Below are 15,121 nucleotides of genomic sequence, written 5' to 3' on the forward strand. Positions count from 1 at the left end.
ATGTGAACTGACGCATTAGGTGAGCAGGCAAGTGGCCAATAAACCCTCGCATGCTACCTCGTGGCATCAAGGCTGCCAAAGTTAAGGTCTTCACTATCTGTTTCATGATGCACAGACCGCTTATAACGTAAGTTGCTGGAGTTGCGAATTTCTGTACTATAGTGAAAACAAACTTTCTTCAAAGGCTGTGCATGTGCAAAACATGTAGACCAAGCAGCTGCGTGTGTCCAGGAATCTAAACATACAACCGAAATGTGTCTAACTTTAGTTGGCGAGATGGTTCTTCAGCTTTCCAAGTGCTGTACAGCCATGGCGAAGCATTTCGATGAACATTGAGCCATTTACAGTGTGCCCTTCTTTTGATTTTGAAGTTACCTTCCTTTTGTTCCCTTTTATGTCCAGAGAAGCACGTCAAGAGGAGTGCAGTGCAAAGAACTCGAGCTAGATAAATCTAATGATTTACGATGATGATGATGATCTGATGAAAAATACGATTTCGATACGAAGCATTTTGTTGACTCTGCGCCAAACTGCAACTTTAGCTGCCCACTCCTGATGAGACAATAGGCCTAGCCGGCAAGGGTGCTGGGCAAAATGCCGTCACAGTAAGCTCACCCTTGATATATGTTCGTACCCCTACACAAATACATGGAGATCTGATGCAAGATCATGCGCACAGGCTGAACTGATGGCTGCACACATGAAGCGGGGTTTACAGGCGATCAGCCGGGAACTACCACAAACACTTATAGCAAAAGCTATTATACGCATGTACTGCTAGGAACGGCGAAAGCTCGCATGTGGACAATGTTCTGAACTGATTAATTTGGGGAGCACAGGTTAAACTGACAGCGTCACGGAGTCAAGATAACACATGCGATATCTGCCCCTCGCAACGATGCACATCATGACGGGTGCACGTGAAGCACACTCGCAGCCTCGACCGATTTTTGTGCGATGCTGGAGTTTAAAAAAAAATATATGCAAATTATGTCTTGTCGAAATTAGTTTTTCCAGCCTGCCCGATAATTCAGACAATTTTGAGACCCCATTCATGTCCGAAAATATAAGACGGTGACTTCACTTACTTTCTGCGCACAAGCTGAAGAGCCAAAAAGTGACAGTGCGTGTGCGTTCGGTGCGGACTGCGTACTGCGCCTATGCAAGCCCCACAAGCGCACCGAGCCAGTGCACTGCTGCCCATGTTTTCTTATTTCTATCCGTTCCAAGTTAGTTCGGTCTGCGCCTCCTGGTTACTCTCGCCTTGGCTAGCTGCACCTCGGTGAGAAGCGTGCTTTCTGCCTCACTTGTCCGCAGTCGCATAGATCGCAGTCTATTTTCCAGCAACCGCATTATAACTGGTATTTCGTATCGTGCGGCTCCACTATAAGCGGTATGCATATACGTACATTGAGTTCTACGGGAAGATAAACAGGAGTCAGAAATGACCGCATTATATCCTGTCCTCCACTATAAGCGGTTACGTTATAAGTTGTCCAAGCTGTATACAGTCATACCACCCAGCAAGGGTCGCACCCAAAAAACCACCAAGAGACTAAATATGCAGACCGTGTAGGTTCACTTGAAAACTTAGCTTACTTCTGGCATAAAAATAGCTTGGCTGTAACCACTATAAGTACATAGGTCCCAGACTAAAAAGTAACCGAGGTGAAAATTCCCCCGTCTTCGCCCTAAATTTTCCAAAAATTACAATTTCTCTGAGAATTGTCCGTCTTCCCTGATAAATGACACCCTGACAAAAGCTTTCACAACCCACCTGGTTGGACGTCCAAGAAAAGTATCTCGCACAAGTGCCAAATGTGTTCGATGTTTCTCAGCAATTCGTACTGCCCATGGAATGAAAGAAAAGAGACAGGCGATAAAACAACCTCCAGCACAAATTATTCAAGGCACGGCAGCAACTCCGAAAGTGTGGCATCCCTCCATGATGGCCCTGGTGCAAGTTTTATGCAGGAGTGTGTAAAGCAAAGCACAGGAGTTCAATTTAATTCTAAATTAAATTCTTCGGTTTTATGTGACAAAACCACTGTCTGATTATGAGGCACGCCGTAGTGGGAGATTCCGGATTTAGACCCTGGGGGTCTTTATCCTGCACCCAAAGCACAGCACATGAGTGTTGTTCACATTTCGCCCCCATCGAAATACGGCGGCCACTGCAACGAATCAAACCTGCGACCTCGTGTTTAGCAGCACAATGCCACAGCAATGCCATGATATGTCGAGAAATGGCGGAACTTTTCATAAATCGCTGCCTAATGTAATTAATTATTAGAACCCAGAGGCAATGGAAAAAAAGTTTTTCAACAGAATTGAGAATGAATAAATCAAGAGATAGACGGATTTCCACCATAATCGTACATCCACACTATTGTAAGCACGGCACCTTGCTGTTCACCATTTTCCGAAGACAGGCTGCCAACAAATGGCAGTTTCTCTGCTAAACATCCTAAATTCTGCCGCTGTGGCACCCTGTCCAAGCGCATTGTCACCGCCAATCACACAAACATCGGCTAGTTTGCTTTTCACACAAAACAATGGTCCATAGAATAAACTGATGTCTTAACTTAACCTTTGATGAGAAGCGACAACCACTGTCAAATCTGTAGCATGAACAAGAGCTGCGATACGAGGCAAGTTCAACTCGGAGCCCCTGTCTAGTCACCGCTGCACTGCATGTGAGACGACTCGAACGCATTACGCACTTCGCAGTCTGCATGACGCAAATAGCAGGCTATTTTCTTTTTTGAGCAAACTGATGTGGCGAGAAATAAGGTGTTCTCAAATCAATGGATTTTGCATTAGCTTGGTGGTTACTTTTGAGGTGCCATATGCTACGGCTTCAGGGCGAAGCTGGTTAGGCCTAAGGGCACTACTGGCACTTGCTTGGCACTGAGCTAACAGTGGCAGGCAGTGGTGAGCTGTTTGTATAGTCCCTAAAACTCTCCGTTAGATGGCGGGGCATCATGCGGCACGCCATTGCGGGAACGTTGCCGGTACTGTTCTTATTCCTTAAAAAAAAATTGCATTTTCGCACCATACTGCAAGTGGCAGATACAGTTGAGTGCACTATCGCTTGCACGCCCGCATTGTTGGCCCAAAACTTTGTCCCTTGTAGCCGATAAGTCCATTATAGGCAGGTACGTTAAAAGTGGAATTTGTTACACAAATAATATAGGTGGAGCAAACTAAGTGAGAAGAACGGTCTATTATATCCAAAAGTATGCTGCATATGGGTCTGTTGTAAAAAGCATCGACTGTAATATATTCAGTATGCTTAGTGAACATATTTCTGAAATAAGCGGTTGCACTTAAATGAGTAACAGATGCACTGCAACATCCTGTGCACACTCAGGCTGTGAAAGAAGGTTATTTTTACACAGTGCCATGCTCACCTACGTTGCCAAGTGTGTTGCATTAATAAAGTGCACATACTAATTCAACCATCTGACCACCAGTGCCAACACTATATATATATGGCAATTTTTGGACATCAACTTACAAAAATTAAGACGATTCGTTATAAAGAAAATTTTGTTACAGCGAAGTACATTACATAAATGTTTAAGTGTACTGATACATATGTGCCATGGCAACACAACTCCAAAACTCCTGAATGTGCAAGAGGGGTTCAACCTACTCAGTTGGCCAAGGCAGCCTGCTGTTAGAAAAAAAGACGGGCACAATTTTAGCCACAAAGCACAACACTTCAGAGACAATCTTGTTTTGCATGTCCCCCCTCGTCACACCACCTGACAACTATTCTCTGTTGAAGGGTGGCAGAAAGCAATGTGAAGCACGTTGCCTGAAATTGCATGCATCATCATAATGTTTCTTGTTCATTAAGGCCATGACTGGTCAATGCTCACCTTTGCAGTTAAAATCCAGCCTGCTGTCCTCATCCACTGACTGCATTTCCTCTGCGAATGTGGAGGCAGGGTAAAACATATATATATTACATGGTGAGATGCCACATTTAACACGATTAGATAAATGCCATGGGCTGTAACGACAGTAAAACAAAAAATGATACGCACAACATTTATTCGACCTTTCATTAATATGATGCAAGTCACTAAGCGCCAAGCGACTGGTCATTCAGCACCATGTTACAGGAGCACAGCAGCAAGACTGGCGATAGTGCACAATCATTCCTGACACGCGCAGCATTATGATTATTGCCATTGCTTTTTGCATGCCCCAGTATCTACTGTTCATCAGCCCACAGGGCTATCAGCTGCCAAGCGCAGCTATGCAGCTGTGCTTTTGGACAGAACAAACAAAGGACAGAAGCAAACCACCAAACAAAACACGCTATACGTGCAACACAGTTCAAGCCAATCGTGAACGACACTCAAGTCAAATCTGCACCCTGCTAAGTGGCAGGTGGCACTGAAAGCTGATAAACAGGCGAGGTCTATGCACTCTCAAGAAAACGAGACGACAGACAACGGTTTCCCCATCGTCGTCTACGCTGTTATAAATGCAAGGTCAATTCACATGGTCGCGAAGGCGATGCTGAAATACGGTTCCAAGCCAATGAGCAGTGACATCAATTATGGTCGTGCGATTGAGGCGTGACATCTCGCTGAGCAAAACACTAGTTGTTGAAAATTATTCATCCAATACTTCTCCAATGGAAACATCTTAAAAAGTACAGCCAATTCCATTAGAATAGGGAAAGGTGAAGTCGCAGGCTGCTTGCTTCCATCCACGAAAAATCATGAATACGAAACTGTGCAGGCTTTCTAAGTTTGCTCGTGGCAATGCGTGCCGAGATATGCCGAGGTCGTATTACCATATTTAACACTGTAATGTCGTCAAAGCTCTCTGTGCATAGCCATAAAAAGTAATGGCTACATATCTTGTTTACCCTATAAGATTAGATCAATAACTTTATTTTTGAACTGCCTTTTCACTAAATATTACATTTTGGCTGTCTTCAGTACCAGAGAAAAACTACAAGTGGCACGCATGCACTGTTAGTGAAGAATAAAGTGTGGTTTTGTGAATAATTTCAATGTAATGTTGATTTTATCGTAACACCGGAATAACAGATGTGTGTTGGTAATAATGACACATGGATATGCTTTGTTAAAAATCTTGGTAAATCCATTGCTGTGAATTCATGCAAAACTCTCAAGGCTCGCCGGTGTAATGTGTGCGGTTATAGAATGAGGTCTATAAATATAGATGTGAGAATTTCACGTTAGGGTTGTGATGCGATGTTGTGGCGAATGTTCTCACTTACTACGTTTCATTTGTATTGTTGGGTGCAGAATACATGCGATGTCATAGCGATGTGATGTGAGCTGGCGCAGTAGATTACGTGGCGCAACAAGCCTGTAACGGCAAATGTTGATTTTTTTTTTCAGCCGAGAGGTTGGCCCCGCAAAATGTAGATGGCGTTGCTGTGCCTCTACAAGCCGCCATTGCAGTATATACTGGCTTCTATGGCACCTTCGTTACCATGCGTACATATACCTTGATAAATGCTTGCGCAATATAGTAGTGGCAAAATAGGAGCTGCCTGTACATGTGATGATGCATTTGAAGCAAGTATTCGCCAAACGCAACACACATAAGTCTGACAAAAGAGAAAGGCTTCAGCACATTCCACACTAGCCAAGTAACTGACCTTCGGCATGATGCACGCCCTTAGCACATTGAAACGTGAGATAGATGGCCATCATTAACAGAACAGCTTACCCTGGCAGCTATTCCAGCAGCCATTCAGGGTAGCACGGTAACTCCTGCTGGTCGTCACGAAGCTGTAATGAAACAAAATCAACATGTGCTAATACTTAAAAACAAACATGGCAAAGCAACCATTGCAAGAAAATGCAACAAACTCTTACAAAATGTCCCCGCCAAGTCAATGCTCTGCGAACGCTGATACACATGTGTGATGCTGCGATGAGAATGCATGTCTAGCACATCTTACAGTTACGTATATTGAAGTATATGCCCAAATATCACTATGACATCATTATCATCAGCTGTCATTGAACTTAATACTCGTGGACGAATTTAGCATTCAACTTTAAATGCATCTTACCCTGGATGTGCTGTCTCACCCTTGAACTCTCGAGCAAAATTCTGCAAGTCTAGGAACACCGCTGCAGACCATAAACACAAAAGCAGGGTCACCATGTGCACATGAACAAGAACAAAAAAAGCAGCAATAAAGGTGTACAGATCAAAAAGAATAGGTCGCAATGAATGTGCCAATATGCATTAGGATCGCTTGTGATAATCCTTAAAACTGCAAGCTTGACACATTGTAGTGAAAGGAGAAAAAATCACCCCTAATAAGCTTGCAATTAATTAAATTGACAATATAGAGAAATATCATGTTAAGCTGTATTATTGAACTATGCAATAATGAAACACTCATTCTTACTGTGAGAGGGAGATTGGCTAGCCAGAAAAAGTGCAAGAAACGAAAGATAAATGGCAATGATTCACTGATGCTACCATACTAGCTTGGAGTGACGCGACTAATTTTGACAGCGTGTGCCGTATAGACTCATCTAAAGGCCGCACTTTTTTTTCACAATTTTGACGATGTGAAGCACAGCCGGCGACTTGTGCACACAACAGATTACCACTGCATCAGAGGTCAACGCACAGCTCTCACCATCTAGTACCTGCACACAGAAGTACACAGTGCGCAAAAATTTGTCGATGCAGGTGCACGGCCTCAGGCACCAAACGCGATCAGTTCTTTGTTGAAATATTTTTTTCCAAATTTTGGGCTGCCAATTTAGGGGTGCTGCCCTTACACAAGTCTACATAGTATAAGGGTCCAGTTAATTGCTCATCAAAGAGGAAGAACTACATTTGCATTATAAATAAAGACACAAAATAAGATGTAAGGGTGGCCATTTTGCTATTGCATAAGCATAACTTAGGATACAAGTCCACTTCATACTCCTATTTAATGCCACATTAACCTCCTGAGACCTGAAAACAGCTCAGGGACAGTTTATTTTCAAGACAGTTTTTATTACCTACCTACCTACTACTACCTTCTGGTACGTTACAGACTTCAAGAACCTCCATCTTTTGTTCGAATATCACACACAGATACTGAAAGCAACATCTCCCCATACATGGAGAAAGTAACAATCTCCTCATTTATGGTAAAAAACATTTTTCATTGCCTACACATAGAGATGAATTTGTGACATTGTGTGGTAGGTGGGCATATTGATGCTGCATCCAGGGTTTTCATTTCACCTTGCAGTATTCAAAATGCACTTTACGGGCACTTTTCATTGTCTGTGATGACACAGTGGTTTAGATCAAACTAGTGTCAATTTTTTCAAAGGCTGACATGAAGAACATGATTAAGCCATTTCCACACAGTTTTGCACGTATATCTGACTTCGTATCCAGATGGAGACTTTTTCTGTAATCCCTTCCGAGTTAACTGAAGGCAATGTGCTGTTACTATAATGCATATTGGCGTTCTCAGGAGGTCGAAGTGTCTGTCCATTGTTATTTTTGTATTCAATGATAATTGCAACAATGCATCCAACATGATGGAGAATACACTACTTTGACCATGGGCATACAACATTGCAGAACTCAAAGGATTTCACAGTTAGGAGTTAAGCCCGACCCTCATAGAACGAATTTCCGGCGTCCAAGCGGCAAACTTCGTCCGACGGCGGCTGCTTGTCGGCCGGCGTCAAAAATCAGGACACACGCCACCGACTTGGAGGGGATGGATATTTTCGCCCGCCGCCGGAAGCGTTCAGCGCGCGGCGACAATCCCGATCCAATCAGGAGGCAGCACTTCCGGCCGTTGCATCATGGGACTGAGTTTACTTAAAACATGGCAGCGGTCCCGGTCGCCCGCTTCGAACTGAATTTGGTGTTGTTTTTGTAGAATTCACTTCGTTTGTAGCAAATAACTGCGCAAACGGCATTTGCTTAGTCTCATGCCACTTCGACGAGAAAGTGTTAGAGCTAATCGTGAGGAATTTTCGAGATCGCTTCTCGTTTCGAACGCGCCTAAGCCTAACGGGATAAATTTTCTTTGAGATGCGAGCGCCACCTGTCGGTCAAGTTGGGAGATAGGCGCGAAGATGGCATATGGCCTCTGAGATGGGAAGATTTCGGAGGCTATTCGGGAAGATTTCGGAGGCCGGGGAAGTTCGCTCCATGAGGGTCGGGCTTTACAGCAAGATTTGCCGGGAAAAACAAATTAATCTATCCGAACAATGTAAAGCAAAACCATAATGCGAGAATCGATCCACTGGGATGAAGCCAGGCAGAACAAGGAATGACTAACCACAGGGCTGCCCGATTATGTGCAGCACATATACTTGCAGCTGAATAAAATCCGGGAGGAATTGAGGAAGAAACGAGAATGTGCAGGGGAGTGTGTCATTGTTATCAAGTGGTTGAGGGGGGTCCAGTCTGTTTGTTCAGAGCCAATGGTTCACATACTGCTTGCGATGGCACCATTGCGCAATTTAAAAGTCTAGAATGCCCCATTTTGCTAGTTTGCAATAAACAAGCATCCACTATGAGTAGTACCATTGTGAGTACGCTTGACTATGCATTCTTCAACATTGCATGGGTTGTACAAACAGTTAGATGGTACCAGCAGAATTTCCGGTTTCATCCTTATCACTGTAGTAACTGAACAATGAAAGCATTTCTGAAATGTGCTGCAGTTACACGAGTGGGCTACAAGTGCCAGCATTGTTCAGGTTCTACAATAGCAGAAATGACTATTTCCTCAAGAGAAGCCAACAAACAAATACACCAAGGACAGCACAGGGGAAATTACATGTACTTATTAACTGAATTAAAGAAATGTATCAATTAATGTGAATGAAAGTGTCTGAATAAACAACTGGCCGCAGGCAGGGCACGAACCCCCGTCTTCACATTACGCATGCAATGCTCTCACCAATTGACCTGCTGCGGCGCCGTTTTCCCATCCATTTTCTGGGGTATTTCTGTATATCTACTATGACTGAACCTGGGAGTGTTAGCCAGAGTCACAACTCACGGCCTTGACAGCAGATGTGGAACATCCTTTTTTGTTGCAGGTGTCACGTGCACGTGATCTTATTTTCGGTACAGGCAACTGGCTAATTAATAAAACCACACATGCTACCTGAAGGTACCAATGCCGCCGGATTCAAGACCTCACTATGTAATGAACGAGAAGGAAACCAGTTGCTTTTTCATCCACTTCCATTTCTAATTAATTATCATTTCTATATTTCAATTAATAAGTACGTGCAATTTCCCCTATGCTGTCCTTGGTGTCTTTGTTGGCTCGTTATGATATGACTAATAAAAATTGGGCTCTCGGTTTCCTTAGTTCTTGGTTCACTACATAGCGAGGCCTCGAATCCGGCAGCATTGATGCCTTCAGGTAGCATGTGTGGGTTTATCAACCAGTTGCGTTAACCCCCCCCCCACAAAAAAAAAAGATTGCGTACACATGATGCCTGCGACAAAAAAAAAAAAAAAGGATGTTCCACATCTGCCGTCAAGATGGTTAAGTACGGTGCTGGCCTAACATTCCCAGGTTTAGCTCTAGTAGATAAACATAAATACCCCACAAAGTGGATGGGAAAACGGTGCCACAGTAGCTTAATTGGTAAGAGCATCACACGCGTAATGCGAAGACGTGGGTTCGTGCCCCACTTGCGGCCAGTTGTTTATTCATCCACTTTCATTTCCATTAATTTATCATTTCTTTAATTCAATTAATAAGTAGATGTATTTTCCCCTATGCTGTCCTTGGTGTCTTTGTTTGTTGGTATCCTATGACATGACTAATAAAAATTGGGCCTTCGGTTTCCTTTCTTCTCGTTCATTTCCTCGAGAGACTTTAATGTGGTCTTTTATGCTTGCCCAGAAGCTACAACCTGCGCTCATTCCTGAATGTATTGTGGTATTCTGCACAGAAGCTATGACATAAAGCCTCAATAAAGCCAAGTCTAATTAAAACCTGACTGTTTCTTTAATGCATGATAGTACTTAGAATAAATTTCTCAGGCACAGTTACAACAAAATTAGACTTTATTCATTGTAATCTTGAAATAGTAGGAAAGATTGCATTAATGCTACAGGTAGACAGAAAGATGAAAATACATTTGCAGGCTATTTACAAAATTATAGGTTACAGACAAGATGGAAAATAGTCTGGGTTCTGCATCTATTCTCTTTTTTTTTTTAATGCCTAGTGTTGTAGTTGTTACTATGCTAACAGCAATGTGATAATATTGTATGAAACATTAATGAAGTTCAACAATGGTTGAACAAAGAATGCTGTTGTACCCAACGTTTCAGTAAGGGAACTCATCATCACCTCAAGCCTCCATCTTCCTGTGAACTGTCTTGTTTGGATCAATAATATTCTGAATTACTTTTTAAAAAGTTCTCTAGTAGTTCATCATCTTGCACAGACTGTGAAAGACAAGGAAAGATGTGTACATTGTTTTGCAGAAGAAAAGCTTTGTGCAGGTTTGACTAGCGGAGTTCAAACTCACAAGATGACTCATTGACCAGCTGTCTCATCACGCTGTTGTAGAGGGAAGTGTTCCAACAGACATCATGCAGGTAGCCGGCCTTTCTTTGACCTTTCGGTTTGGCTTGCTTGGCTGAGAAAAAAAAAAAAAAAAGAAATAACACAAAAGATACATGTATGCAAAGTCTCTACCTGAAACATGTTTCCATCAGAAAGGACGACACACACTACACTCCAGGTTGCATACTTTGCAGGCTACGCTATGGAAGCTACAAAAGTAGCACAGTCATACAAGTGTCACTCCGTATTTTTCGCAGTACAGTTATCTTTTTATCTGCGATGCCTACAGAATAACTACTTCATATATTACAACTACAACTTGTCGATGTTAGCTTACGTCAAATTACCTATTATTTGTGCACCTTTATGCTTCCAGTATACGGAGTGCTATATTTTGGTCATGAGCACAAGCTAAGGGCCACTGGTCACAGAAACGTGTCAATCTCCTCACTCGGTGGTAAGTACGTTCAGATCTCCGACACCTTCCATGTAATAATTGTCACACTTAGTGGCATAAATGTGCCAGACCTAATGTTACATGGAATTACATGATGCACACCTGTTTCTTCTTTCAAATGTTTCTTTCAAATATGACACACTGTTTTTTGGTCACAAATGTGAACAGTGAGAGAAGTTATGTATAGTGTTTCCTGCTATGTATAAAAATGGAGCATACCTACGCTAATCTAGTTACGGAGTTGAGGCTACGTGATCCAACGAAAAGCAAGAATCAAAAGAAAGCAAAAGCCATGTTTCCTAATGAGAATCCCTCCATCTGAGATTGTCGTTTGCTCAGCTTCAATCACCACAGGACACTTCGCAGCTTTGACTTCAGTACCAAATTATTGCAATAAAAATGTACACTCACAAGTAAAACTCTGGAGGCTAATGGTAGTGGGAATATAGAAGAAAAATTTTCTTCACAGCCTGGACATACTGCCTGAAATAAAGTGGTGCAGCCTGGACATGCCCATTCTACCAATGTATTGTATTAAAGCAATTTCACAATGTGAAACTGCATTCAAAGAAATTTCAATTTATTATTATTATTATTATTTTTGTTCGTGCCGTGGTCTCCGAACGTTTGCTCACGAGTATACATTATCATCACTACTTCGAATGAAAGTAGCTTGGCTGCTCTGGGTACTGTACAGGTCAATTTAATAGTACTATAGCCCATAGCAGACTCCAACACTGGCCCATCATAGGATACTAGCTTGTGCATCCTTGTCCCCATGGTAGTAAAGAAGAAACAAAACCTAACTGCTGGTATTACGCCTTTCTTTTCGCTCATTGTGCAACCGTTCAGTTGATAGTCGGCGTTCATGCTGTTCTGTTGTTTCGTGTTTTGCACACCTGCCTTTTCTTACCATGGATGTTTAGCAATTTACAGCTTTACACCTGCGTTTTCTTACCATGGGTGTTTTCCAATTTACAACTTTAGGGGCACTGCCTAACTGCACTGGCCTGATTGCCTGTGTTTGCTAAATTTCAGTGCAAGGGAAGCAAGCAGTTGCTGCAGGGCAGATCTTTTCCTCACACAATATTTTCGGAGTGGCGCTGTAAAAGAACCTTCACTGAGAAGTGGGAAGCAAGCCGTACCATCCGGAGCCTGAGGGAAAACCATGAGGGAATTCCCAATCCCCCATGCAAAGCTCGTTCTGCCACTCCCAAATGCAGGGTCGGGCACACGACACTGAAAACAGATATGCAAGGTTCATTATCAGAGCAGCACGTCGAGAGCAGCATCAGCTGCTAATAACTTCAAGCCCATAAGAAAACTGACCACTTATGATTTCGCAGCTCTTTTTGGACCGGGCCCAAATTGGTACTATCTACAGCGCAGCAGCAGGCTAAAGAGGCACAGGAAGGACGAAGACAAGTGCTGACTTTCGACTAAAATTGATTTTCGTGAAACACGGGCATGAAGTCTTAAACCAAAACAAAAGATCTCAAACATTTTTGAGAAATCAACCAAGTAGTTTAGGCTAGTGGACGACGCCGGCAGATACTTTGATGTTTAGGTGGGCAAGTGAATATAAATTTTAGAAGTCAGCACATGTCTTTATCTATCCTGTCATTCTTCAGCAGCCTGACGTTCACCCGCAGCTCGTGCAAACGTCAGGCTGCTCTGACTTTGCGACTTGAGGGCCCATTCACACTTGTGACTTGGCGAGGTCGCGCGACCAGTCGGAAGTAGTCGCAAATGGTCGCTTTTCTCTAAATGCGACCGTTTCAGGCCAGTCGCTCAAGGCTCATTCACACCGGCGACTTGAGGAGGTCGCGTGACCATTTGCGACTCGCGACCAAAAAGCGACCGAAGGCGACTGATGTGCACACCGGCAAGCCCAGCTGAGCGCGACTGGCAAATCGCAATCCCGGAGATTATCGTTCTCAGCGAGAACTCTAGGAATCTATGCAGTTCGCGCGCACTGTGTAAATTGGTTTCACGTTCCGGCAACAGCCATGGATTTTGATTCGAGCAATGGCTGGATTTCGATTCGAGCGAACAGGAAGACGTCGTCCCTGTGCTGACGTGCTCTGCCGGGGTGTCAGCTGTGGCAGCGTGGAAGCCTCCGAAGAATACGCAGACAACGAAAAAAGTGGCCGGCCACGCAAGCCGCCTTCTGCCCAAACTTTGTGTGAACGACAACGAAGTATTATCGAGAGCAACTTGTAATTTCTAGTTCGCATTGCGTGAGATTCGGTGCATAATATTAAAGTGAAGCTGTTCACCCTCTGTTCACCTTTGGGTGGTGTACGGCAGCTGGAAAAAGGGTTTGTGTTGTGCTTTCTTTTCCTGCTGTTTAGCTTCCAGCGAATGCGCCCGCGTACATTCGACACGTTGCTGGAACTGCTGCGTCCCAGTGTCACCCCCCACCCCAAGAAAAGACACCAATTGCCGGCCTGTAGTCTGCATATGGTGGCGTGGGCATTGCATTTGGCGTGGAGGACACCGGATAAAAACACATATCACTTTCGGCGCGGCGCTGATTGGTTGAGCAGCTTTGCGACCACGGTCGCACGACTGAAAAATCGAGCAGCGAGCGACTGGCTCAAAATGGTCGCTTTTCGAGAAAAGCGACCATTTGCGACCAACTCGCGCGACCACTACCAGTCGCCAGTGTGAATGAGCCTTCACTGCTCGATTTTTCAGTCGCGCGACCGCAGTCGCAGAACAGCTGAACCAATCTGCTGATGCGAAGGAACAGGCTGTCCGTATATGCTGACGCTTATTTTACGCGGCGATGCCATTTCAAGCAGACGTGAACGGCATATCGGGAGACATTTCGGTTTAACGACTCGTCGGTCGCATTTGTCAGTGTGAACATCGTTCGTCTTGAGTACCTTTGGTCGCCAGTCGCAATCGGTCGCGCGACCTCGCCTAGTCGCAAGTGTGAATTGATCACCCGGCTGCTCCATGGTGTATCAATGGTGACACAGCGAACATGAACGCCTAAAATTTCGCCATGAAAGGGCACAAACGCACGTATGTTTCACGAAAACGATGCCTACTGGCACCTAACCGCTTCCTCGAACAGAGCTCTTGTCAAGATTTAGGCAAGACAGACTCTGCGAATGCACTTTTGCCTCGTTTCATACTGCCTAGTGAGTCGGCTCACTTTAAACAAAACGGCATGACATGAAAACGCTGTGAACTTCATGCGAAGGCTAGTCTAGTTGTAGACGAGTGAGAATGCCAACCACGTGCGATTGCACCTATACTAAATATTGTAAAGCCCGCTAGTCGCTAGTGCGAAAGTCACACGTACTTCGAATACAGTGGATGTGATGGCAACAACTCACTGAATAAAGGTGTATAAGGACAATTCGGATACTGCTTACCCGAAAGGAAGTTTCGTCATCCGAAAAAGAATGCATATTGCTGCTCACTTCTCAACCGCTTTGCGACTTGAATAATTCAACCCTTGCTGCAACCATAGAATAAAGAACCTTGCTGCAACTCGCGCACGTCGCACGGTTTGCGGCTCGTGCCGGCGACTTTCAAAACACGATGATGATGATAATGCCAAGGTTTTCGTCGTCTGTTTCCAGAAAATGTTCTATTTGTGTTTGTGTGGTTTTTGCAATTCACAATGGGCAAACACATGCAGACACGGGATTGATTTATTTTATTTATAATCCTACGCGATGATTCACGCAACGTTCCGATCAGTATCGAAGTTTCGGTTCTGTTTCTCCACTGCTCAGCCTGCACGTTGCTACCAGCTCTTGTTTATTTTTAGTTGAAAAGGATGCCATTTTGCAGTCTTTAGCACTTTACCTCTCTGCCCTACGAACTAAAACGTTGGAGGTCAAAATTAGCATTCAAGGATCAAAAAGACATTCAAGGATCGTCCAATTAAGCAACACGAATGCATGTACACTCACAATTTCGAATTCTGACGTATATCGAAAAAAAAATTATATGAAGTTAAACCCGCAGCGCAAACCATGGAATTCCCTTCCGATACCAAAAACAAGTTCCAAAAACAAGTTTTTAGGGCAGAATAAAAAAAAAAAAAAAGAATCGCAGTT

At 43.8% G+C, this 15,121-nt stretch overlaps 2 protein-coding genes across 2 annotated transcripts in view; both read right to left on the minus strand.

Annotated features, from left to right (window-relative positions):
* Window positions 1-2,998, minus strand: part of LOC119446128 (nuclear pore complex protein Nup85-like) — a 47,345-nt gene extending 44,347 nt beyond the window's left edge. The window contains exons 1-2 of the mRNA XM_049664847.1: window positions 2,921-2,998; window positions 1,778-1,889 (exon numbers count right to left, since the gene is read on the minus strand). Of these exons, the coding sequence (XP_049520804.1) occupies window positions 1,778-1,889; window positions 2,921-2,998 (190 nt within the window). The remainder of the gene's footprint in view (window positions 1-1,777; window positions 1,890-2,920) is intronic.
* Window positions 2,999-3,798: 800 nt separating this feature from the next.
* Window positions 3,799-14,593, minus strand: LOC125944086 (uncharacterized). Its single transcript, XM_049663928.1, has 6 exons — window positions 14,429-14,593; window positions 12,185-12,278; window positions 10,545-10,655; window positions 6,077-6,137; window positions 5,728-5,789; window positions 3,799-3,938 (listed from the first exon to the last, which is right to left on the minus strand). The coding sequence occupies exons 1-6, from the start codon at window positions 14,462-14,464 to the stop codon at window positions 3,877-3,879; spliced, it is 426 nt and encodes a 141-aa protein (XP_049519885.1). The 5' UTR covers window positions 14,465-14,593; the 3' UTR covers window positions 3,799-3,876.
* Between the last annotated feature and the right edge of the window lie 528 nt (window positions 14,594-15,121).

The sequence above is a fragment of the Dermacentor silvarum genome, chromosome 3 (genome assembly GCF_013339745.2).
Source record: "Dermacentor silvarum isolate Dsil-2018 chromosome 3, BIME_Dsil_1.4, whole genome shotgun sequence".
NCBI lineage: Eukaryota > Metazoa > Arthropoda > Arachnida > Ixodida > Ixodidae > Dermacentor > Dermacentor silvarum.

Coding starts and splice junctions, on each gene's coding strand:
- LOC125944086 (XM_049663928.1), bottom strand. CDS start 14,464: ATGCATTCTTTTTCGGATGACGAAACTTCCTTTCGG. Junction 10,656..12,184: donor TTTCCCTCAGGCTCCGGATG/GTACGGCTTGCT, acceptor TTTTTTTCTCAG/CCAAGCAAGCCAAACCGAAA. Junction 6,138..10,544: donor GCTGGTCAATGAGTCATCTT/GTGAGTTTGAAC, acceptor TATGGTCTGCAG/CGGTGTTCCTAGACTTGCAG.